The sequence below is a fragment of the Curcuma longa genome, chromosome 5 (assembly GCF_044706935.1).
Source record: "Curcuma longa cultivar G26 ecotype Majalengka, Jawa Barat chromosome 5, ITB_CL_G26_1.1, whole genome shotgun sequence".
Classification (NCBI taxonomy): Eukaryota; Viridiplantae; Streptophyta; class Magnoliopsida; order Zingiberales; family Zingiberaceae; genus Curcuma; species Curcuma longa.
This window is the reverse complement of record NC_133865.1, coordinates 7,003,504-7,028,599: the sequence shown is the minus strand read 5'-3', so window position 1 is coordinate 7,028,599 and position 25,096 is coordinate 7,003,504. Positions and strand designations below refer to the sequence as shown.

At 34.6% G+C, this 25,096-nt stretch overlaps 3 protein-coding genes across 4 annotated transcripts; 2 read left to right on the top strand and 1 right to left on the bottom strand.

Moving 5' to 3' along the window:
* The first annotated feature begins 1,355 nt into the window (after window positions 1–1,355).
* On the top strand, window positions 1,356–3,236 carry LOC141829048 (uncharacterized). Of its 2 annotated transcripts, none has more exons than XM_074716467.1 (7): window positions 1,356–1,442; window positions 1,600–1,785; window positions 2,159–2,303; window positions 2,378–2,508; window positions 2,645–2,707; window positions 2,776–2,844; window positions 2,943–3,236. In XM_074716467.1, the coding sequence occupies exons 1-7, from the start codon at window positions 1,434–1,436 to the stop codon at window positions 3,015–3,017; spliced, it is 678 nt and encodes a 225-aa protein (XP_074572568.1). In that variant the 5' UTR covers window positions 1,356–1,433; the 3' UTR covers window positions 3,018–3,236. The 2 variants fall into 2 exon arrangements, with proteins under 2 accessions (XP_074572568.1, XP_074572569.1); XM_074716468.1 differs by having other exon boundaries at window positions 2,761–2,844; window positions 2,989–3,236.
* Window positions 3,237–4,345: 1,109 nt separating this feature from the next.
* Window positions 4,346–20,602, top strand: LOC141829046 (flowering time control protein FY). The gene is given in 19 exon segments (XM_074716464.1): window positions 4,346–4,385; window positions 4,388–4,471; window positions 5,331–5,422; window positions 6,600–6,668; window positions 8,552–8,656; window positions 9,437–9,532; window positions 9,602–9,684; window positions 9,775–9,846; window positions 9,929–10,026; window positions 11,245–11,304; window positions 11,401–11,461; window positions 11,536–11,623; window positions 12,636–12,699; window positions 15,785–15,863; window positions 16,683–16,772; window positions 18,240–18,328; window positions 18,439–18,953; window positions 19,898–20,119; window positions 20,212–20,602. Coding segments are annotated over 19 exon segments (2,112 nt in total). The 3' UTR covers window positions 20,317–20,602.
* Window positions 20,603–21,621: 1,019 nt separating this feature from the next.
* Window positions 21,622–22,583, bottom strand: LOC141829047 (uncharacterized). The gene is made up of 3 exons (XM_074716465.1): window positions 22,448–22,583; window positions 22,247–22,376; window positions 21,622–22,093 (listed from the first exon to the last, which is right to left on the bottom strand). The coding sequence occupies exons 1-3, from the start codon at window positions 22,581–22,583 to the stop codon at window positions 21,622–21,624; spliced, it is 738 nt and encodes a 245-aa protein (XP_074572566.1).
* Window positions 22,584–25,096: the final 2,513 nt, after the last annotated feature.

The window sequence follows — 25,096 nt, the reverse complement described above, 5'->3', positions numbered from 1 at the left end:
ATGCTGTGGGCCCCGCAGTGATGGGACAGGTGTCGGGAGCTTTGCTCCGTTGCTTGTAGGCGTCCAACGTGGGTGCGTTTTGGGGTCTTCGTTATTTCTTCGGCAGTTGGCCGGAAGTGTTGACGCATCGTGCTCTGCCTTGTGCTCTCATCTCCGCTCGGCTGGTCGTGAACCCTAACCACGATGGCGGTGAGATCCCTTCTCCAGGTGCAATTTGCCGATTTGGCGCCCAAGATGGCATTTTTCTGAGGTAAAGCCCCCACATGATCGGCCATTCTTTGTGTTCCTGTTATGTACTCTGCTGGATCGAGGCATTGTGATGCCTTTCCGATTCTGAGGTTACTATTATTCGGTTTTTTTTTTTTAAAAAAACTTTTTTTCTAATTTATGGATTGGTATGGATCCATTTGATTTGACTTGTTTCTTTCTTGCCGTTTGGAATTGGATTCGGTTGCTGGAATTGATTATGATCTCTGGAATTTTGGATGTTGAGAGGAGCTTTGGCACATTTCCCCTCTTTTGTTTGGTGAAAAGAAGTGGCTTGAACCTCTAATTGTTTCAAAATCGCAACATTTTTTCTCTCGAGCAAATGGTTCAGTAGAAAGTTTCTCCGAGGCGTTAGTGTAATGGAATCCATTCCATCTGACTTTTTGAGGTAGTCAGTGGTAAATCCTATGATTTCTGTCTCTAGATCGTTTATTCATCCATACATCCATAATACAGCTTGAGTTTTTTATAAAAGTGATGTTGGTGTGGATTTAAAATTGTTACTGTGAGCTTGCTAGAAAGACTTTACATTTTTTTTTTTGCATACAAAACCATGTAACCAGTGCCAAAAGTACGATTATGAAATCGATGAACTACTTTTGCTCAAATGCATGCCTTCTCTTCTTAATCTCTGTTGAAAGATGAAAAGCTTGATAATTGAAAATTGATGTTCATCAATTGATAGAATTGGACGAACCTCCAATTCATTCTAGTTCGATCGCTTTCACATTGGTAGGCACAATAGCACTCATCGTCCCTTCCGTCAATAATTTTCTAATCTGGTGGGCCTAAAAATTAAGCACTCTCTTATTTTGTAAGTTTCCCCCTCAATTGTTTCACATCAACCAGCTTGTTTCAGCCTGAAAGCTGGATTACATTCAGTATTGAAGTCCCACCAAAAGGCCAACGTCATCTCCTACCTGTCTGTCTTTGACCAACAAGTTGCAGTTGCAATCCATGTGGGTTACTGATCTCTCAGTGGGGGTCCCTTTACCTTATATCTTGCATAGACCTATTTCTACTTATTTTGGAGTAGATTGGATGGTCTACTCATAGATTCTTGCTCCCTTATCTTAGCCAACCTTTTGCCAGCTTTTGGTGCAACTTGCCAAAGCTTATCCTGTGTTCTAGCAATTTAACGTCACCAACTTCCCATTGGTGAAGGAATGATACAAGTTGGGTTTCGACGTTGTAACCACAAGCACATCCATTTCCTATTTTGCAGAATCATGTAGTTATCATATCAGCTATTTAGAAGTTGGACTAGTTTTTGTTTCATCTGTTCCATGGTTTATAAATCAATTAAAGATCATGTTTTATGCACTTTTTCAGATGGAAGCTGAGTTCTGCACAGGTCATACACCTTGTCCATCTCAGGAAGAAAGTGGAGAAGAACTCTCAGTGCTTCCTAGACACACGAAAGTCATCATTACTGGTAACAATAGGACGAAATCAGTTTTGGTTGGGCTGCAAGGAGTTGTCAAGAAGGCTGTTGGACTTGGTGGCTGGCATTGGCTGGTAACATCCTTGTTTTTTTTTAATACAGTAGATTATGCCAGTGTATGTATGCCAATCTATTGTGTATTTTAACAAAATCTGACAATTCATATGCTAGGTTGCAAATCTGATAATTGTATCTCCCATTTTGTTATTATTCATACTTTTCCTCAACGGCATGTAGAATCTTCAGAGAGACTCTTACAATATTGCTAATGGTTGCTGTTATCATTCTTTTACATTGCTCTTATAATTAGTCATTTTGTCTTATCAGATACATGATTTATAGAAACTTGACGCTGCATATTACATGGATTAATTTATATCAATCTTTCTAAAAATATGGTTTATAGATTTATGAACTCGGGCAAAAGATAATTGGTTTTACAAACAGGTTCTGAAGAATGGGGTGGAAGTAAAGCTTCAAAGAAATGCTTTGAGTGTTTTAGAAACACCAACTGGAGACGAGGATGAAGATGAAATAGTCTACACAAGTGTCTACAGCACCTCCGATGTGGAGGCTAAAGAGATTGATTGCAGTATTTTTTTATCAGATTCTTCTTATTTCACTCATTTCAACTCAATATGTTCATGAACCATGTTCTGTTCCCAGCTGGCTCAGAATTCTACAAGTCAAGAAAGCTAGGGGTTCAACATACCAGATCATCGATATCTTGTGGCGAATTTAATGGTCGGAGTTGCTACGATGATGATACTCAATCCCATGGATACAAGACTCGAACAGTAGGTTACACTTTCCTCTATGGCTGTGTTCTGCTCGTAGGGCAACGTTATAAACACAAATGTTTCTTGCAACTGGCTTGTAGATTCACATTATTGTATTTGAAACTCATGCTTACACTTTGTAGATCATTGACAGAGAGTAAATTTGTCAAGACTTGGGACAACTACCCTGTGGAGATACTGGAGGCACTTCGATCTGGTAACTTATTAGAATTTCCTACTCAAAGAGCTTCACGGAAACCATGAACACAGTTCAAAATGGTGCAGGTGAGTGTCAACCCAAACCCAACCAAGGAACAGATGGTTCATGGAGTGCAGTGTCATTTCCTATCTCAGGTACTCATCAGTCGATTAATCTGCTCATTGGCTTGCCTTCAATTTTGACGTATCCAAAATTTTTTCCATTGGATTTTATATAACCACCCATTTGCAAGAAGCAACTGGATGAGATGCAGGTGATCGAGGGCTTTATTCATGCAGCAAAGAGATTGAAGACTCTCCGCTCCTAAAAATAGAGTGACTGCAAATCAACGCGCGCCGTCCTTCGGAATCAAAGATATATTTATGCTAAATATGGCAAAGAAGATTGTAAGTGTTGTGATGCAAAGTGTTCCCAAGGGGGGTTGAAAGGATTAGGGCCATTTGATCTGAAAGTTCGAAATGAAATTGTACTGAAACCATGTATCTTAGAAATTTATTAGCAATTTTCTACACCCAAATTAGTTATAGTTGGATAATTGTTTTTTCTTACTAAAGTATCCAACTTTTTACCATCTAATTAATTTGGAAAGTGGAAGACCTGACTCTTATGAAAATTTTTATCAACCATTAATATACATTTGAAAAGTATAGATGTTCACGATCTGACAGTCCAAAGTCACTAGTAGCTTGAGCACCCCAGACGTTTGAAAATGTTGAGATCTGAACCATCTTTTAGCACTAGATATTTCCTGTTTAGAATCGATTAATCATGAGGATGACTAATCTGATTCCATAGAAATTCTCCATCGATTATCAAGGTAAATCCGAAAAGCGCTCATAGCAAGGCTACTCAATAGTTTAGCTATTTTAGGCCCAATCTCTTGCTGGAAGAAATTCATTCTCCAACCGCAATTAAAACTCAAACCCTAGATGCCCAAGAAACTACGAAGAGGATATGAGATCCTAACCTTTGTTGCAGCATGGGTTATCAACTTTTCTGTTATAATAATTGGCTAAATTATTATTGATAATCTAAGTATCTAACTTTTTAAATTAATTAATTTTGAAAATGATCGATCCAATCTTATAAAAATTTTCATTGATCATAAAATAATTTGAAAAGCATAGACGGTCGCCACTATGCCGACAACATTCTAGGGTTTCTTTCAATCATAAAAATTAATCTCGCAATGTGTTATAATTAGAAATTGATCTTCGAATATCTATTAACTACGTAATTATTATATCCTTACACCATAGTTATAGCTCGGGGAAATAATTGGCTTGTCCCCGGAGCATAATTAAATTGGCTATCGCAAAGTAGATTTATTGCAGTTGATAAAAATTGATTTTTAATAAAATCGAGATAATATTTTATCCGTAGTGATTAATTATAAGTTTTTTAATTTATTTTTTTTATAGATAATTATGAGGTGGATGGTGTGGAACTACTGCAGGACAGATTTCATTAATTGGCTCAATTATACACTTTGGACCGCACGGTTTGATGTCTACAATTCCGCAAGTGACCGAGGGTCCACAAAGTCAAACCCCCGGGTGGAATCCGTGACCCCGGTCATTTTCTTTCCCCTCCGTTTGCGATTAGGGTTTACGGTTTCCAAGTGGCCGGTCAGAGATGATGTACGGCGACCCACCGCAGAATCCGGAGTTCCCCCGGTGCCGCCTCCACCCTCTCGGCAGCCGTCAGCTTCTTCCACCAATCTGGCGCCGGAATTCCCTCGGCCGCCGCCGCCTTACGAAGGTAGTCGAATTCTAGTTCGGAGCGTTTAATCCTTGACGTCTCTTCATTTTTTATGTCACCTCTTGGGCAGAGGGGCTGGGAGGTGTCGATGGAGACCGCTAATGTTTAGTGTTTTGTTAGGCTATCCTCGATGCCAGTATCCAAATACATAAATAGCTTTCTTTTGTCCCCTGAGATGTCTTGTTGTCCATGACTAGCTGTTAATCCTGGGAGGATGTGGAGGTTTAGGGAGGAAATGCGAGAAGGTACTACTCCCTGCTGTTCCTCCGTCACGGCACCACCACGATAAGGATTGCCATGACATAGTTACACTCAAAAGGAAAAATTAGAAGGGAAGGTGTAAATACTAAATAGTTAGGTCCATGCATTTCCCAGATGGTTCTTCTGTTCTGTTTTGTTTGGCGAATGGAATCATGAGCCTACCATGTATAGAAATGGAAAAATATTTTTTTATTGTGGAATCTAAACACAATCTTGGAGTAGCTTGTTCAAACTTTAATTTCTGTACTCCAATGCTTTCATGGAACTCATTCGAATGATTATTGCTACTACATATCTGATTTCTTATAGTCCCAAAGTGGGGTTTTTTGGCATATATATTTACTGATAACATGATTTTTTAATGATCTTTACTTTGTTCTGATTATTCTTGACGTTCATAGCTTGGAGCATTAGTCTTCAAGTTGGTGTTTTTGAATCTTGATCAACTTGGTCTTTTAGAGTGACATGGACTACGGATTTAGGCCATTTGTGTCGGAGTATATTAATCTTCAAGTTGGTTGTTTTCGAATCTTGATCCACTTGGTCTCATAGAGTGACAATTACGTGGACTAGGTCTAAATCTTTGTTTATTTTGCAGCATATGGAGACAGTTTTGCAGCTAGAAGAATGCGAAAAGTTGTACAAAGGCGAGCTGTGGACTATACTAGCACTGTTGTCCGATATATGCAGGTTATTTTTTATATTTATTGTTGATAAGTAGCTTTGTATCCTGCTTTGTCGCTGGCAATTTTTGGTTGCAACATATCCTAGTTGTTGGTCTTGTACCAAATTTGAGAGAGTTAACGAATTCATTACTAGAGAAAGCCAAATTGATTTCTGGTTTCAAGCAAATCTGTTAATGCATCTTTTTCATGTTTTGCTATTTGATCATGCTATTGGTAGGTGAAACTTTTGCATTCATTAAGTTGTATGTGGTATTTTTTTTCTCAAATAAGACTAATTGGTAGATTCTTTTTTTCCCCTCAGCTATTGGCTTTTGTGTAACACAAATTAGTTTGTGTTTCTTTGATATAGTAGTTACGAATAGGGTAAATTATGCCATCCAGGTTTGGAGCTTGTGGCTATTCCGTGTACTTACTCACTTTAAATCCAAATTCTCCATTCTTCACTTTAGTCCTATGTTAATTTCATGGAAAATTTAAATTCGTAAATAAAATTAAACTAACAAACAATCACTTAATTTCATGCATGGAAATTAAGAAAATTATAATATGGATTTTTCTTTTCTTTAATTCCATTTTGTTATTTATCACATTCTTTATATTAGGAACTCTAATGGACATTGTAGAATTGAGTAGGAGTACATGGAATACTGTTAAACTCCAAGTGTCTGCAATTGTGTTGAAATGCTATGAGAATGCTAGCAGAGTTGTTTAAACGGTCATGAAATTATGTCTCTATACTTGGTAAAATTTTGCTCTTATCTTGTTGTATTTATTGCCTATTTCTCTGTCTGTCTAGGGCATTCCATTTCTCAAGTGTGTGATTTTGGCAATTGTTTGTTCTGACCATGTTGTATTTATTGCCTATTTTTCTGTTTATCTAGGACATTCCATTTCTTGAGTATGTGAATTTATGTATTCTTTTCCTTTTCTCGAACAACTAGAAGATGATATGACCTATCTGATCTCTTAGCTTTGTCAAGTAGTTCTTGTTATCTGAGTCCTACTTTTCATCTTCCTTATTTAGATGTTAGGATGCATGGTGGAAGAGGTAGGGGTTTTCATGGATTTGATTGTCTAACTTTTTTTTTTTTTGCTATTCTACATCATATGTTTAGTTTAAAAAAAAATAGAAATCTGTTGTTTAGAGATTCTTTCTAATGCTTTTATGTCAATGCTTGCAGGTTCGCATGTGGCAGCAGGATGTCAAAGACAGAACCATTTTGCAACCTACTCCAGCTGCTGTCTTGGATGTTAGTAATTTGATTCTCCAATATTTTTGAATACTATGTTCTGCAATTTGGTTAAGAACAAAGCATCCATTTAGAACTATCTTGGACATGTTTTTTCGTTGACTTCTCTTTGTTGCTTAAATCTATTATTTTTTGCCACTATGGGTTGGCCTGCTTTCTGTAAAATATTGTGTCTGTGTAAAACATTTTCCAAGGAATATTTTTACAAGATAGTTAATTATTTTCCCTTATTTGGCTTGGTACAAGAAAAATGTTTCCATTCCTTTCTTCTTTCCTAAGTTGGTCTCAGATCTGGCAGCAGTTTGCCCAGATCACGATTGACAACTTTCTTCTTGAGCTTCACCCAGATCTGCTGTGGCCAGCAATTCCTTTTGCTACAGCAACTGTAGGAGGCAGATGATAGGAGGTGGTCTTGGTGAGCAGGTGACGATTTCAGTGAACGATGGTGGCTTGGTCTTGGATGTTCTCAGTTGGCAACAATGGGAATGAGGGTGGCACGACGACAAATTTGGTGCGACCAACAGCTTCTTCAGCCAGGCGATGAGCGATGATCTTGGCGGGTGCCTTCAGCTCGGTCTCAATGGGTGACTTCAGCTTGTTTCTTGGTAGATGATGGTGAATGTGGAGGGTTATTGTTTGTGTTTGGGAGTTGCCAATGGTGTGGGAAAAGATTTTCTGCTCGATTTAGGTAGAAGTTGTTACCCTCCAAATGGTCAAATTTGCTGTTGACTGGAAAAAATTCTTGACTATGATTTTCCACAAAGAGAAACATTGAAAACTCCAGAAAACATTTTCTGCTAAAGGAATGGATATGTCAAATATAGAAATTGTTTTCTCTAGGATAAGGATTTGTTCTCGATTGTGATGCTTTACCTGGTTATATAATAAACCAAGTGCTTCCCTGATTGCTTTAGCTTACAACTTAGTAGTGAAATAGATGCATTTGTTGTGGAATTAGGAACTTCCTTTAATGAAAAATATCCAACTTTAATAGGTTATAGTTTTTAGATGTCTCATCACATTTTTTACACTCGTAATGATACAATTGCTGGCACAATGCAAATGTTTTAAAAACACGACTAGAACTTGTTGAAACTTATGAATTATCAACTTTCAAATGTGTCCATGCAATATGCAATTGGAGCACAACATAGTTCGTGTATGCAGGTCTTACTAAAGAGATCATAGTATTATTTTTGTAAAAATAATTCATATTGCTGTTACTTGTCAATAACTTAATCAATATAAGCCATTCATAAAAAGGAGCCTACATCTATCATAAGTGATAACAAGTTGCAATTAAGACCCAAAACTTAACTAACAAATAGTTGTATTGTCTCTACCCAATAAACTTCAAACATTAATTGTGTATGAAACATTAATCTTCTTTAGGAAGAGCATTATTTGACGAGTATCTCATTAGATTCCTAGCATTTTTAATTTGCTACTGATGGCACGGAAACAGGAAGATTAGTAGTCAGGAATGTGGCCTTCTCTTGTCAATGAGGTGAGGGAATAGGTAATATGAAGAGTTAGTTCATTGGAATCTTCATGTTTTTTCGCTTCAGGAGGTGATTAGTTTTTGGTTGTGAGTTCAACAGGTAATAGGTGGTTCAAACTCAATTGGCTTTTCAGGAGCAATTGGTAATTAAAGCAATATACAATTTGCATATTAGGTGCCTACTTAATCTCTCATCCATTGAGTGCATGTTTGTCTAACTGCATGATGGAATTCAATGTACCTATGCATACATATTGGCTGACCAAAATGATTAATTAAACAGTAGTAGGAAATATCGGCGAATGGAATACTGTGACTTCTCAAGTCTTTCTGAAAAATCCAGCAAATATTTGTTTTACTGAAGTTGTTTTTTTTTGTGCAGATGCTACCAACAGTTGCATATGCAGACAACCCATCCATAAGTTATGCTGCCAAGTTTGTCCATGCCTCAACAAACAAAAATAGGTGTTCCATTAATAAAGTCCTAGTAAGTTGCAAGAATTTCTATTTCTTCAGAGCTCGTCCAGAAATACAAAAATGAAGACTTGGTTTTGATGTTGAAACTTTTTCCTTGCTTTTTCTTTCTCATATCGTATTTTTTTGCTTATTACTATTGCTAAAATCTCTGTTCTGTTCTCTATTTTTGTTTAAAAGATGTTCCACAATGTCCCTTCTTCAATTACACCATGTCCCTTCTTCAATTACACCATGTAGATAACATAAGAATTCTGTTTACATCCTAAACAGAACTTAATCCAGCAAGAAAATTCTGCATAATATAATGCCCACCTCCAATGAAGATTTCCTGATTCAATACTTTTCGGTCTCCCACCCTCACCACTGCACCCACCCACCCACTCAGGATCGACAATAAGATCACATTTGCACTAAATAACCAACTTGCAGCTAGTGATGATGACGATTTGTAATCAAAGTCTGCTTGTCATTGAGTGACCCAATCTGTCACAAAAAGAGCTGTCACCAATGGATTAGTGAGTTAAAATATCTCTAGACAACCTTAGCAAGGTAGAGAACCTCAAATTGAACCACAATTGAGTACTATTACTCCAAAATCAACCCCTAGAGACCCTGGTTCAGCCACAAAACCATCGATTTAGCCCTAGTTAATCTCGTTATGCTTAATTACTACTAGTTAATCCTTGATTAAAATTTGGGAATTAACACTTGTTCCTTGTTTATGTTTCAGTATTTTTTTCTTGACACATATCACTGGTTGATTTTAATGCCTTTATCTTCTATCTTGAAGTGGGCTCCTACAGGCCGACGTCTTATTACTGGATCACAGAGCGGTGAATTTACTTTATGGAATGGTCAATCCTTCAATTTTGAAATGATTCTTCAGGTGTCATTTGTGTGTTTAGTTTTGAAATTCATAATAGATTTGTTTCTGATGTATATTTTTATTCTCTAGGCTCATGACAATGCAATCAGGTCAATGATTTGGAGTCACAATGACAATTGGATGGTTACTGGAGATGATGGTGGTGCAATCAAGTATGACATTGCTACCTTACAAATTTATTATAGTTATTTACTTTTTTTATACTCTTTATTTTGTATGTTTACCTCTGGAAAAAAACTTAGGTACTGGCAGAGTAACATGAATAATGTGAAGGTCAACAAAACGGCGCATAAAGAATCAGTGCGAGACTTGAGGTATGTTATGTTTTTGAATGTACATAAATTCATGTTGACTCAGATGGTATTTATCTTGCTTGAGTTGATATGTGTTCAACAGTTTTTGTCGAACAGATTTGAAATTCTGTTCTTGCTCTGATGATACAACTGTTAAGGTTTGGGACTTTGCAAGATGCCAGGAAGAGAGATCATTAACTGGTAATGTTTCTAACTTGTTACCAGCTTACTTCACTTCTTGTTAAGCATTTAATAGCTCAAGGTTGGTAAATGCAGACAACTGTAACAGGATGAGCTTCAATATAGATGCTCAGCATGTTTCCATTTTAGACCTTCTACTATTCTAGAGTACCTTGTTTCTGTTGTGTTTGTTTGGTCCTCTATAATCCATCATTTTCGTCGCACTTCCACTTCTCCATAATCCTCACTTCTTTCTTTTCATCGCGCTTCCACTTTTTGTTTACATGGGAAGAAGTAAAGCAATGATTGGTGAACTGATTTTTATTTCTCTACATTGTGTCCAAGTGAATGAAAATTCTGAACTTATACAAAGCTTGTTGCTATATGTGTTGCATTTATGTCTTTTCATTGGACTGAAATTATTGCAGACTTTCACTATTTTCTGTACATAACTTGTTTTACTATAACCTTGAGCCTCAAAACATCTGAGGAAGGATTCAGTCAAAAACTAGGAAAATCTCTTTGCTGGTTTACAGCCTAAAAGTTTGACAATGTCACTGCTCAAAGCTTGACTTGCGACACCTACCTCTAATATTCTAGCCAAGCTCTCCCATGTAAGCCTTCTTTTCGTTAAGGTGAGAAATTGTTGTTTGTTGTGCACTTCTACTACACTCAAATCCCTGCCCTTTTCTCCGATCCATTAGTGACCGGGAAGCAACCTGTTTGAGATGGAAATATGATGCAGGTTTGTGCTAATTATGGCCTTTAGAACTCTTATCTGACCAGTCACAATGTTGTTGCTGTAAAATAATTAACTTGTAAATGCATTGGTTGGGATTAGGAGAACAGCAGAACTTCTGTTAGGAGAGGCAGGAGCCCTCATAAATCTTCAGCTGAATGAGGATATCTGCAGGACCCTTGGTTTATCTAAATAAATTGCCATATGTGGGGCTATTCTATGGCAAGAGAAAGTGAGACCATGCATAAATAGGTGGGCTCATAATGACTGTTGCTTTTATTGGTTTACATAATTACCAAATCATTAAGTAGGTAAGGGTCCTATGGTATTATGTGGTATACTGAACATGCCAATATTTTGAAGTTTTTCTCTAGTATAACTTGTATGTTCTCAACCTGTTAATTTGTTGATATTCAAATAAAATGGTACGCACAAGTTATAGTCACTACTCTCTTCAAAATAACCTTGGGTTTCTTTCTCCATGCTTTGAACTCAGGCAGGCCATGGTTGGGATGTCAAGAGTGTTGACTGGCACCCAACCAAATCATTACTTGTGTCAGGTTTGTTTGTTTTCTATATTTTGATGTTTTGATTGGTTTTGCTATTTTTCTGAAAATTCTATGTTAATGTATTTTTTTTTTGGCTTGTTGTGCCAGGGGGAAAAGACAATCTTATAAAATTATGGGATGCTAAAACAGGGAAAGAGCTCTGTTCGTTGTATGTGTAGTTCCATTTTGTTGTCTTTACAACTATGTAGGTTGTTTAGGTTTAAGTCATGATTCAATCTGCAGCCATGGTCATAAGAATACTGTGCTTTGTGTTAAATGGAACCAAAATGGTAACTGGGTGCTGACTGCTTCGAAGGATCAGATCATTAAGGTAGGCAGAGTTTCCTCTAGTTGACTATATTTTTAGAGAAAATGTTTCAACTTGTGTCAATTGCCTATTTTCCTTTTCTTTTATCTGCACAAGAAGAGTTGGTTTTTTTATGTTACAGTCCACATTTAATATTATGTATTTTGTCTAGCTATAAACTGGGTAAAATATGGCATATTTTAACTCAAAAATGGTTCGTCAATATTGAGGATATACAATATTCTTTTGATTTATGACAGATAGCTCATCTTTTTTTTGGCAATGCAAGAATTTAGACAGCAAACTTTATTGATTTGTTTAGGGTGAAGACAAACTATAATTTTCTTTGCAGTGTTTTGTATGTTATTTTTTGGTGGAGATATAGGCTTTATACTTGTTTGGTCAAACACATATCTGGCTTTGAATCCATGCTAGAACACCACATAGCTAATAGTTTTTAAGTGAATCATATTTTTTTTAAATACCATTTCATTCATAAAAATTATTGTGATTACGTTAAAGGTTTTAGACCCTTTGGACCAAAGTCTTTGAGTCTCTGTTCATGCTGGATACTGGTCAGATGTCACTACCCCACACATCGTGTGCACTTTACTTTAGGTCAGCAATGAAGTAGAAGGGAAAGAATGAAAACAAAGGAAGGACTTACCAGAGGTTCCTTGGTTGTCCAATGGGCAGCGATAGGGCTGGAGAGGAGATGCTAGGAGGGAGTGAAGACTAGGATGAACGTAACAACAAATTATTAAGGAAGTTAGCTAACGTCTGTCATAGTAATTCAATGCACAGAAGATCTCATATTCTTATTTGCTTATAATGCGAGACAAAGTTCTAACTACTAATTTAGTTCTTTTAGAAAAATTAATTGAAGCTCACCTTACCTTCTTTCTATATTTTGAAGCTTGCATTCATTTCTTTTATTCCAGATGTTGATTTTACAGATTATTTATTTCTTGCTATTTCATTTTCTAGAGTTTAATTTTTTAATATTAATGTTTGGAATGCTGTTTGTTGATTTCAGCTTTATGATATTAGATCCATGAAAGAGCTTGAGTCATTTCGTGGGCATTCCAAGGATGTGACTGGTTGGTACTATTTTTTTTTTACTTTATAGGCATTTATGATCAATGTTTTTTCTTATGGTTTTGAAGTTGGCATTTATATTTCACACTTAATTTTTTTTTCTCTTTCCAATACCTTCTTTCTAACTTTCATACTGTATTAAGGCTGTTAGATGAAGTCTACCCATCTCAATCTGAAATGGTCAAACCACATTACCATGTAATTTTAATGATTTTTGATGGTTTTCAAGGTGCTATAAGGTCTTGAAGATTTCTAAATCCCATATGTTGTCAGATCAACCCATGATATTTCTCCACTTGCATTTTTTTTTCAGAACACTAATGCACTAAGAATCTCTTTACATTTTTTATTTCTTGTACTTTGATAATATGCTATGGCTAGTGCTCATTTCTAATATTATTTTGATCTACAATCTGTCAATTGGAATTATGATTCATGAATTTCTTTTCTTTGATCAAATACGGAGGGGGCAAGCCTTAATACAATGGTAACATGTTCCTTGTGTCTTGAATTACCAGGGATTGAGGCATACCTTGACTCTTCCTGATCTTTGTGGGAGCGTCATGTAGCTCCTTTGTTTGGTCCATAGTTTTGGAACGTTAACCATCCAAATCTGCCAATTTGGATTAGGATTGCCACATTCGATCTGATTTTACCTGAAATCTAGGGAAAATTCACATAAGATTAAGTGATTATGAGAGTTAGACATTGACAATGTCAAAATCTGCAAATGGAAGTAAGAGTCAGCAAACATTGAGAGAAATCAGTAGAAATTGTGATTAAGGTGAGAAACAATGAAGGTGAGGAGAAGGAATCACGAAATGTAGAAGACCTACACGAGAAGTGGTTGGTTTACGAGGGTTGTGCTGGGGAGGAGCTTAGACATGCATGTATATGGTTGAGTAGTGGCATAGAGAAAGATGTGCATGATAAAGATTAACTAATGATGTGTGGGTGGGGCAGGGTTGTGTTGGTAAGCAGTTGTATCTTCTATATTAATAAACTAGTACTTTGGTAGCAAGTATAAGAAGGTTCATCATGTTTTTTTTTTTTTTGCCCATCGATAGACACATGAGAAGCACCAAAAACCATGGTTTGGGGCGGATCCTTCATTGCAAGCTCATATTATCAAGTTAGCTGCAAGTATTTCTATTGTTCCATGACACTTCTTGAGCTTTTCTCTCTACTTGACGAGCTTTCTTCTTTGCTCACATGAGCATTCCTTGCCCTAGTCAACAACATTCAGTAGTCACCTAAGCTTGACTTGTGAGAAAGTGTCTGCCCTATGCCCTCATTGCAACTCGCCCAATGACGATGACTCCTTCAAGTAACCTAGTCAACAACATTCAGTAGTCACCTAAGGTTGACTTGTGAGAAAGTGTCTGCCCTGTGCCCTCGTTGCAACTTGCCCAATGACGATGACTCCTTCAAGTAAGATTCCTCCTACTCCTGTTCTTCCATTATTTCTTCCTTCTTGTTCCTTGTTGGATTGACCGACACCATTTGTCTCCATGACAGAAACAGCACGAAACTTTTTGTTTCCAGTCCTCTGGGATTGAAACTCTTGTATGTGTGGTTGTGATTTTAAACCTTGGGTAGCTCAATTATAATCTGGTTAATATCTTAAGTTGTTCAATCAATTGGTAACTTAAGTTTCCAATTCATAATAGCTGATTAATAAAAGATAATAGTCTACTTAAATATGATTATATATTTTTTTATTATTCTAGTGTTGTTAGATTTATTACTATGAATTAGTAAATTAATAATAAGAGTTTAAAATAATAATTACCACATTTTAATATAATCTTTACATTTGGTTTATAATTATAAATTATTATTTTAATAAAAAAAGACATATAATTAGAGTAATAATGAGGCTCTTTAGAGTAATAATGAGGCTCTTCTGAACCTATAAATAGAAATTATTATCATGTGTTGTAATAATATAATTTGAGATTTTTTATATAGTTCTGATGTCTTTAATTCAAATTTATTAATTATTTGAACTATTGATCAAGTAATCATATTTTCAGCAAATGTAACTGATTTATATGTTTTTGTATTTTTTATTAATGTATCAATAATTTGAAGGAAGCTTTGATAAATAATAAAGAATAGTAATAATAAAATGTTTGTATTATGTTCAATACTTATATATTGATAAGATGTGTTTAAAACTTTAAATCTATATAATATTGCATATAGTAATATGTAAAAAAATGGAGATAATCTTACTATCTCTGAAAAATATATCAAGTAAATACAATGATATGAAGTCAATGAGAATTAATAAATTGAATTTGTCCATGGAGAATTGAATTTCTTAGGATTTATGAAGAAATTGTTATTTTTTGACAAGATAAAATCAGACTAATTTTCTTACTTTCTTGAATGTACTAAAGCATAATGTTCGTGATTGATAGGGTTTTTTGAACTTTTCCTTATCTTATACATTCAACAGTTTCATTTTATTTTTCTATGTGTTTTCCTTTTTTATTACAATAGACAATTAGGTTTTATTTTGCAAATTATGGTTGGTAAGTATGGACTGATGCAGCATTTAATACTGCATATATTTTTCTTTTTGAGTCAATGTCACGATCAGAATTCAGGAATTACTGCCAGCAAGGTGTAATTGATCTGCTAACTATTTTTGGAGTACTTGGACATCTAAATTTTCCTTTCTCTAGCAATTTGACACTCTTTTTGGTAAATCACCCAATCTCTGAGTAGTTAGTGATTTATTCAGAGATTCACTTCTCATCAAGTTTCTTTCTTTTGCAACTTTAAATATGGCATTCGGTTTCTTATTTCCATTTAGAACAATCATGCTTATTTCTGAATGGTTAGTAAATTATTCACTACGCATTGAGTTTTTTGTTTTTGTAACTTTAAATATGGCATTGAGTGTTTTCTTGTTCCACTTGGATGGCTAGATCATTCCTTTTTTTATAGGTCCCTATACGGCTAGATCATTCTTTAACCTATGTAATTTTGATCGTGAGATATTGTTGACATCATCATTCAATAATTTTAGTCACATGATTGCTAACTTTGTATGTTCTGGAAATATTGTTTTGCTAGCTTTGGCTTGGCATCCATTTCATGAAGAGTACTTCACCAGTGGGAGTTTTGATGGCTCAATTTTCCATTGGCTTGTCGGGTAAATTCATTATTAAGCAAACCATCATTCTCTAATAAATTTGTTTGTTTTTCTGACTGTTCTGCATTTTCACTTATTTCTTCGTTCTTTTTTTATTTTCATGGATAATTAATGATTAAAGTATTTTTTAGCCTGTTTCCTAAATGATTATTATGGTAGTCTGTTTTGGCATCGGGAATGTAGTGCTGGTTTTATTTGTTCTTCCACTCCATTCTTAGGTCACTCAGACTGTTTGACATAATGGATTCTATGAAAAAGACTTGCGCATATTGTTAACTGTGTTTCTTTGGGAAATTTCATCATCACATAATGCCCATCCTAACATTGAATTGTCAATCCATAGCTATCTGCTCTATATTATTACACCCTTGCAAAACTGAAATTGAGTGGAAATATTCTTTTGCATGCTGGTCATTGCATTTGTTCCTCTTAATCATTTTTTTTGAATTTTAATTAACCTAATCATTCTTTTGCGCATATATTGTTATGTATACACATTGGATCTTTAAATAATTATTTATTGGATGGTCTATATCTGTTTATTAACTTGACATCTGTGGTATATACCAAGCCATTCTTTAAATTTTTGTTTTTCTATTAGTATGCTATCTTGTTCAATACCAACTGTTCATGTTTGGTGATATATGGTTCTTGAATCTTCTCTTTTGTTGTCTGCATTGCGTGGGTACATCTTGGTAGATGACCACTTGAGCCTAGATTGTCATTGCAGCAGTGTTGGACCAGGGCTTCAAATCATGCATAATTGAAGTGTCCTTTCTTGCTCTAAATCTTGACAACTACAATTGCTCTGCTACACAGGCATGAAACTCCCCAGGTTGAAATTCCTGGTGCCCATGATAACAGTGTCTGGGATCTTGCTTGGCATCCAATTGGATATCTACTTTGCAGGTTTGTTTAAATGTTTATGTTCTTGAGCAAAAGTTTGGTAACGTGTTTACATGTATACTCTAGTAGTTTTTTCCTGTATAACATAGATGTTCCAGTTTCCTATTATTCTAGTTTCTTCATGCATAATTCCTAATTTTGTGCTCTCTAGGTACAAGGCAATAAGATATTATGCTTGATACTGCATCTCTTTATCAGTGACCGCAAGCATTTATTAAATCATGTTTGCTATGCCTATGACTTCATTTTATTACTGTGACGCATACAAGTCCAAACTATCATCCCAGTGGTCGTTGGTCTTATCTTATGGTTTATGTGCTATTGATTCTTAGGTCATTGCATTTATTTTAACTATTTAAAATATTATTTCAATAATTTTTTTATCGTATTAATAATGAATATGATTACTATTGTAGATAAGTTATTAAATATTATTCAAAAAGAATCTTTTATAATTTGTTAAAATTAATATAATTTATGCAAACATATAGGTAATAATTTATTTTTTTTGTTGATAAAATATGAGTCCAAATATTAAAATGTTAAACATTATTTTGAATATTAAGTAACTGATATCGGACTATAATATTTGATATTAATAAATATGATATTTAGGGATAGTATTTTACTAATTTTATCTAGTTCTTGTACTAAGTTTTGGAGTAGTTTTGGAATGCACATTTCCACCAACATGAGGAAGTGATTTTGGTAATGGAATGTTTTGGAAAAAATAACTTTAGGCATAAATTTAACAAATACTATAATTCACTCCCAAAGTACTTCAACATTGCAAAGGGCTTTGGGAAAGCATTCCCAATCCATCCTTAATTGTAGGACTTTAGAAAGATTAGTTATTATTTTTTCCTACAACACTTCATCTCTCATAGACGATGTCAAATTTTACTCTCTCCTAAAATTACAAAAATCATAGTTTCCTTTTCCGTCATTTTTTCTAACCTGACACGTTGAAACCTTCATCTTATTTTTTGCATACATCAATTTTATTAATCCTGATTAGCATAAATCTGAATCCACATATTACCCACAACTAGCTGAATAGGTGAAATCAAATCTGTCTTGGTTAATATAGAAGAGTATCGGACTTAGTATATACTATATACTCAAATTTATAACCTCTCTTCTTTGTATTTACCATTTACATAGGACATGCAAGGGTTAAGCTCGAGGCTTACAAAGCTCTTTTGCAAATTTAGTGGTTGTTTCATTGTACAAATTAAGGATTTTTTTTTTTTGTATGTTTGGTGCTTGACTGGTTATTATTACAACGGACTCATAATTAGTCTCATTACTTATTCCACTCAAATTCAATCAACCTCCTAATTTCTAGTAAACAGCTTCAGAAACTCTCATTCCTTGTGCTGTTTCATTTATGCTCATTTGAATGGGTGAATTATATAGTTTAACTAGGCTTTGGCAGTCTTTCACTAATTTCAACTCTAATGACTGCAGTGGGAGCAATGACCATACAACCAAGTTTTGGTGCAGAAATAGGCCTGGAGATCTTAGTCGAGATAAATACAGCCACGGTCCAACTTCTGGTTGGCATTACAATCTTCAAGTTATTTTGTCAAGATTTATCTCAACATTTTGTTTTGAAAATTTAATTTATTTGTCTTACACTTCATGTGTATTTGGACTTTATTTCCAGGTTATGGTGATCAAACCTCTATGATATCTGGCCGGGCGGTTGGTGGTTTCCTGGCATCAGAACCTCCCCCAACTCCTGGACCATTTGCTGTTGGGTTATCAAGAAATGAAGGAACTATCCCTGGTATTGGGGCTGCCATGCCTTTATCTATCCCATCAATTGATGGATCTGATCAAGGAGATCTGAGGCAGTCTTTTCCTGGTAGCATGCCTCCTGGGGCACCTCCTCTTCCACCTGGTCCTCATCCATCTCTTTTAGCATCTGGGCAGCAACAAATGTACCAGCAAACTCCCCCTCTTCACCAGCAGCATCAATCATTTTCACAGCAAATGCCATCTTTGCCAACTACAAACTTGCCTCAATTGCAGCCTCCATCACATGTACCACAACTTCCTCATCTGCCTCCTCCACGACCATCTCCACTTAATCCTCTTAGTATATCTGGCTCAATTCCAGGATCCATGTCCATGCCTTCCTCTATGGTTCCATCTATGCCTCCTTTCCCAAATCATATGGTAATGATCTTCACTCTATTAATCAGTAGCATTTGCGATTGAAAAAAAAAAACAAATTTATATATTTTTTTATTTGGATAATCAGCCTTTTAAGTGTAGTTACATGACTATTGGCTACCATGACTGAATATTTGTTTCTGGAGGGTGGCAAACTACGGTAGCCCAGTTAAGCCTTCCTAGAAAAAGTCTACTGGTATAAGAACTTAGTGCTTACTATGTGCATATGGGGTGGCTTAAGACTTACTATATCAATCTTCAGATAATTAAAAATCTTTGACACGGAGGTGAACTACTTAACCTCTGGTTGGCTGTGCAGACTAGGACTTAGGATTCCCTACGTGGCAATAGCAAATGATGTAGAATCTGGTTCTTCATACTTTAATTTGTATTAAAAAACTTCTAATTCTCTATATGCCACTGCATTCTTGTAACTTGGAACTTGGAAGGTCACGGACCAGATTCCTTGCTTATTGATGCATCTTAATCTGACCTTTGTTTTCCAATTTAGCAGATGTCTGTGCTCAGCTTATCTGGTTTTGCACTTTGTGTATAGAAGAGTTTGCTGATTTCTTTTAATCTTTGCTGGGTACATTCATCGGATAAAATAATCCAGATATTAGATTTCTGTTTACTTAATGTACTCTGAAATATATAAACTGGATTTGCACAAAGGATGATCATTTGTGGGTGTGATGTGAACGTATAAACATTTTGGTCATTACCTTGGCATTTATTAACTGTTCATTACTTTGGCATTTATTAACTGTTCATTCTGGTTACTGGTGCTCTTTACATGTCATCCATAGAAAAAGTTATCAAAACTGTTAGTTTGTCTGAAACTTTAATTAAGTGATTTAAGATCCATGTGAAAATACCTTTAAATGATTGTTGTTGGTTCTGTTATCATGATACTCTTGAATTAGACTAAATCATTTCTCTTTCAGATGATGCAAGGACTTACTCCTCAGCTGCCACAAGGACATATGATGGGAATTAATCCGATGAATACAGGATCTGTTTCTGCCAACAATGTTCCTCCTGTAGGAGGTTTTGCCAATGCTATGCAAACTGTTCACGGTGCATCAACAAGCGGGCTACAGAACTTCCCATTAGGTGGGTTCAACCTGCAACAAGGTGGGCAGATGGCGCCGATTCCAGGATTCCAGGTCTAACATCTAACTATGCTCTACATTTGTAACTGTATGCCATGCAAATAAACTTCATGCATATTACTTCTGTTTATTGATCTTACTTGCAGCCGGGGATGATGGATATTCGGGTTTCGGGTATGCCACTAGGAGGGAACACTGGAAATCCGCTTCCACGACAGCCACCTTTGCCTCATGGATCTCCACCCAAATAACTTGCTTTGTGTATTCCTTGGCATTCACATATAAGATTGAGTTGTAACCTTGGATATCTATTTAACAATCATCTTGGCTTTAAGATTAAGTTGTATAAGTACCATGCAAGAGAACTCTTAGTGTCGGCATGAACTCTGCAACTTGTTTTTGAGAATTATCTTCTGGTTCAGAACAATGTTCTTCTAGTTGATTCTAATTCTTGAGATGCTCTAGGAATCTTTGTAGTGTGTGCTCTTAGAAATCATCTATGTTATCATTTCAACCACCTTATCATATAAATTTCTTTTGTTTTGTCAAACTATCTTGATGGCCTTAGAAGGTTGCAAACATGGAAAATTATGAAGAAAAACTGTAAAGGATTGCAGCTTCGACTCGAGTACTGGTTGTGATCCAACATTGATAGAGCTTGTGATCTAGTAGAGTTTGAATGAGTATAGGTGCACGAGTCTTGATTGGTTGTGGAAGAACAAGTGAAACATTGGTGTCACTTACGGTGAATATTGCTTTGGTCGTGGGTCCTGATCGATATAACTCAAGTGTTTAAAACAAATATTTATCATACCCCTCTAACAAAAGTGTTAAAAATTAATTTTAAATATATATTTTTTGTAAGAAATAAAGGATTTTTTACAAAAAAACTTTCAAATAATTGTCTTACTATCAACTAATAGTTTCGGTGGAATCCGAAAAAGAAAAAAAAAAAATACAATTCAACTCTGAGCATTCCACTATTTTATTTGAACTAATCGAATCATTTGGTGGCTTTGAAGCCACTTGTTTCTGATTGAAAACTTTTAATTTTATTGAATAAGGAAGTCAATAACTAAATCATGAGCTTGGTATCAAAATTCAATCACCTGCCTCGTCCTGAAACCTATTTTATTCTTCAACAAGGATTTAATAATTATGCATGTGATTTTTTTTTTAAACAATGGCTTGGTGACGATAAGAATATGCAGAAAACCATTCGCGTGTAGTTTTCAAACTATACTGTTTAATCAGGGAATCTTCAATAATTCTATAATTTCGTTTGACATTGACATAGTAATTAAACTCTTGAGAACTCCAATAACTTTATTTATTAAATAAAGTAGTGAAAGAGTTCTGATAAGTAGGAAAGTTTTGGTGGTCAAACACTGTTTTAGCACATGAATATCTTCTGATTTTGCTTGTGATCATAGAAACAGAAGTAGGGAATAAGTTTTGGTCGAATAGATTTGTGATTGATTAATGAGATTGTAAGGTCTTATAAACAAATTGAATGTTCACTCGAACACAAATTATGTATCTGTTTTGTGTACAGATTAAAAAAGCAGTGCTTGATTAAACTCAAAAGGAGTGTATGCTTCAGTCAGAGCAAATAGATCTTGGAAATTGACATCTGAAATTTGTTCCACAGGCTGAAGTCCTCCACAGATGCTTGAGTCTTGCCAGCCAAGAACACCATTAGGCTGAGAAAGCTCGGGACTTAGGACTTGCGAATTCGAGCTCGATTCTGTTCGAACATGATGAGTACTCATCACCCCACCCTCCAAATTCAAATTCGATGAGCCATTGTCGCCGAAAATTGGTATCCAATCTGCAAAAAGAAGTTTGGGGAGGGGAGGCTGTTGGTTGGATTCTGAAACTGGAATTGGTGGGCTCTTGTTCTCATCTGATACTCGTTTCGGCTTTCGGTTTTCGACCTTGGGGAGTTTCTTCCTGAGATAGGTGTTCCAGTGGTTCTTCACTTCGTTGTCAGTTCTTCCTGGCAGATGCATTGCTATCTGAGACCACCTGTGCCACCATTTTCAGATAATTGCATGCTTATACCATTCAGTACTAACAAAACAAAACAAAAAAACAATCTTGATTTTCTATTTCCTTTTGATTCTTCAGATATCGAATGAGTGGTGTTTTTCTTAATCTCTTCCTTGAAAGAATCCTTACTTGTTGCCCATGACGGCATGGAGTTTCATAACAGTCGACTCTTCCTCAGCAGTGAAAGCACAGCGTTTAAGCCCTGGCCTTAGGTAATTCATCCACCTCAATCTGCAGCTCTTTCCATTTCTTTGCAAGCCTAGAGACAAAATTTTGTTCGATTTATTTAAAACTGGAAAATCTCATTCAAAGAAAAGAAGATAGAAGTACCAGCTCTGAGGGCTACTGATGTCCAGCAGCCATGGCCATGATTGAGGATGTAGTCCTTCAGCTTCTGGTCCTCATCAGGAGACCACAAGCCCTTCTTGTAGCTCGCCTTTGGCTTCTCACACATCTTGCACCCCATCACAAGAAGCCAATTAATTAAACCTCCTCTCTTAATCAGTGGCAATTCTCGAGAGAAGAGGAGCAAGTACATTTAAAGGCACTCGGTCAACGTCAGAACATTCATAATTAATTGCTAGCCTATATAATATATGATGAACACACTGAAGATTTGTCGATCTCCTACTTGTAGAAGAAAAATATATGCTTCAATGTTTTCATTTTTAGTTCTATTGTAGGACAATCAAATATATACTGCATTATATTGCACCTTGATTGTTAGGGTGTTTAAATGACATGACACAAACTTTGGATAGCTATTTTGACAATTTTTTAACTCTGAAGGTGCTTTAAAGAAAAATGTAAACTTTCAGGGAGGGGTTGGAATAAAATATTAAAATATTTATGTACTAAATGAAAGACAAACTTACACCACTTCTAATTTATTCCTCCAAGCTTTGTCCTAAATAATTAACAGAGTATTTATTTTTAATCATATAAAAAGTTAGGAAAGTTTTATTTTAGTCTTATATATTATATATAATATGAAAACCTCAAAGTAAACACCAACTCCAATGCTAAATTTGTATTTTTCTTTAAAAAAAAAGAGAGAGAAAAGGTATAAATATATTCTCCCTTTAATTTTAAATTACACATGCATACTTTGTCAAATTTTTTTATTAATAAGATTAATTATTTTCTAATATTATATAAATATTAATTGTTTACACCTAGGCTTTGTAGTCAAATTAATATATTGTATTATGCGGGTTGGTAGGGAGGATAACGATTGCAATTGACAACTAATTAATTAGTTATAACCATTAAAAAAATTGAACATAATTCACTGCTTAAAATTAAACCAACGATTATCGATCTATAGCTCTCATCTTATTTTATTTTCTAAAAATATTTATTCTTACTTTATTTCAAGCCGTTCAATTAAGTACAAAAATAGATCAATATTAGACTAAAATTATAGGTGAATAAAATCAAAGTAGTAAGTTGGATTTAGCAAATCACTTCAAGTAATTGGTCAATTTGATTAGACCAATTAAACTAATTGAATGGGTGATCAACAAGTTATTGTATTATAATAATAATTAATTATACTGCTCTGACTTACGTACCATATATAATCCTAATTAATGACAAATTGAAATGAGTATTTCTATTAATTTTATTTTTCAAATAATTTTTATATTGTATAATTATCAAATTCCAAATAAACAATACCATATTTTATATTAATGCCAACATATATAATTAATTATATTGCCGCTGGTCAATGAAATAAATTATATATATATGAATGATGAAGTGGTCACTAACTACTATTAGTAACTAAACACTAATAATTAGTTAAAGACAACCTATTAATTATTTTTTTCTAAAGGAATCAATAAGCTTAAATTCCCATTTAATTTATTCACAAAATTTTCTTGTCTTCATGTGTTTTTCTTTTGACTAATTCTCCCTTGCTTAACATTCTTTTAATTAAAATAATCCAACTAAAACAATAATGAACAGTCAACTTGAGTTTGTTAATTAAATATTAAACTCTAGTTTTATTATTATACATACACCCTCGTGATAATAATTTGTATTATCAAATTCTAATTTTGCCTAATACATTATCACATGAGCTACTCCAAATTAATGTCACTTCTAATTTTATAGTATCAGATCAATGATCACTTCTAAGATTAATCGATTCGAAAAATTAAATACTTCATTTAAATAGATTGAATGTTTTAGTTAATGACATGCGTGAATTGTTCTTACAGTTAATTAGCTTATCATATTATCATATAAGATATGACTAATTAGGTAGCGTTGTAATTAGTTTAGCGTTTATGATTAGTTTTAAGCATGCGCTTCTTGTGATATTAATTAATTAGGTGGCTAATTATGAGGTTATTTCTTTGATATATATAGTTTTCAAAAATAAATATTAAATAACTCCTATATTTTTTTCGAAATTTTGAATATTCTTTATTGTCACGCGTGATTCTTACATTTTATTTTTCTATTGGGTCTAAATGAAAATATAAAGTTTTTTCCACTAATTAGATATTTATCGTGGTATTAACTAAATATTAATCATGCAAAAACTTTAATCTCGGAGATTAAATTCAATTTAAATAGTGAAAATAATGCACTTTTAATATTGAGAGTGAGATTTGATGAGTACGGTTAACATAATAAATTGGCAAATAATTTTTTACATCGATAAAATCGTACTTGAAAGTGTACATGCGAAGTTGGAGGCCAATAGCTGTCACATTTATTAATAAATTCACAAAACTTAAGTTATAAGGTAATTTAAAAAATACAAATTAAAATTTTTAAATATGAAATAGTATTGCGACCATTTCGAATTTAGAATTTTTTATTGAAAAAACAACTTCAAAAATTGACCTATTTTTATTTTTTAAATGAGCATTTTTCTTCAAGTCTATCACACAATTATATATAGTCGGTGCTTTGCCACCAAGTCATTAATTAGTCGGTGTCATAATTAAACACTTGATT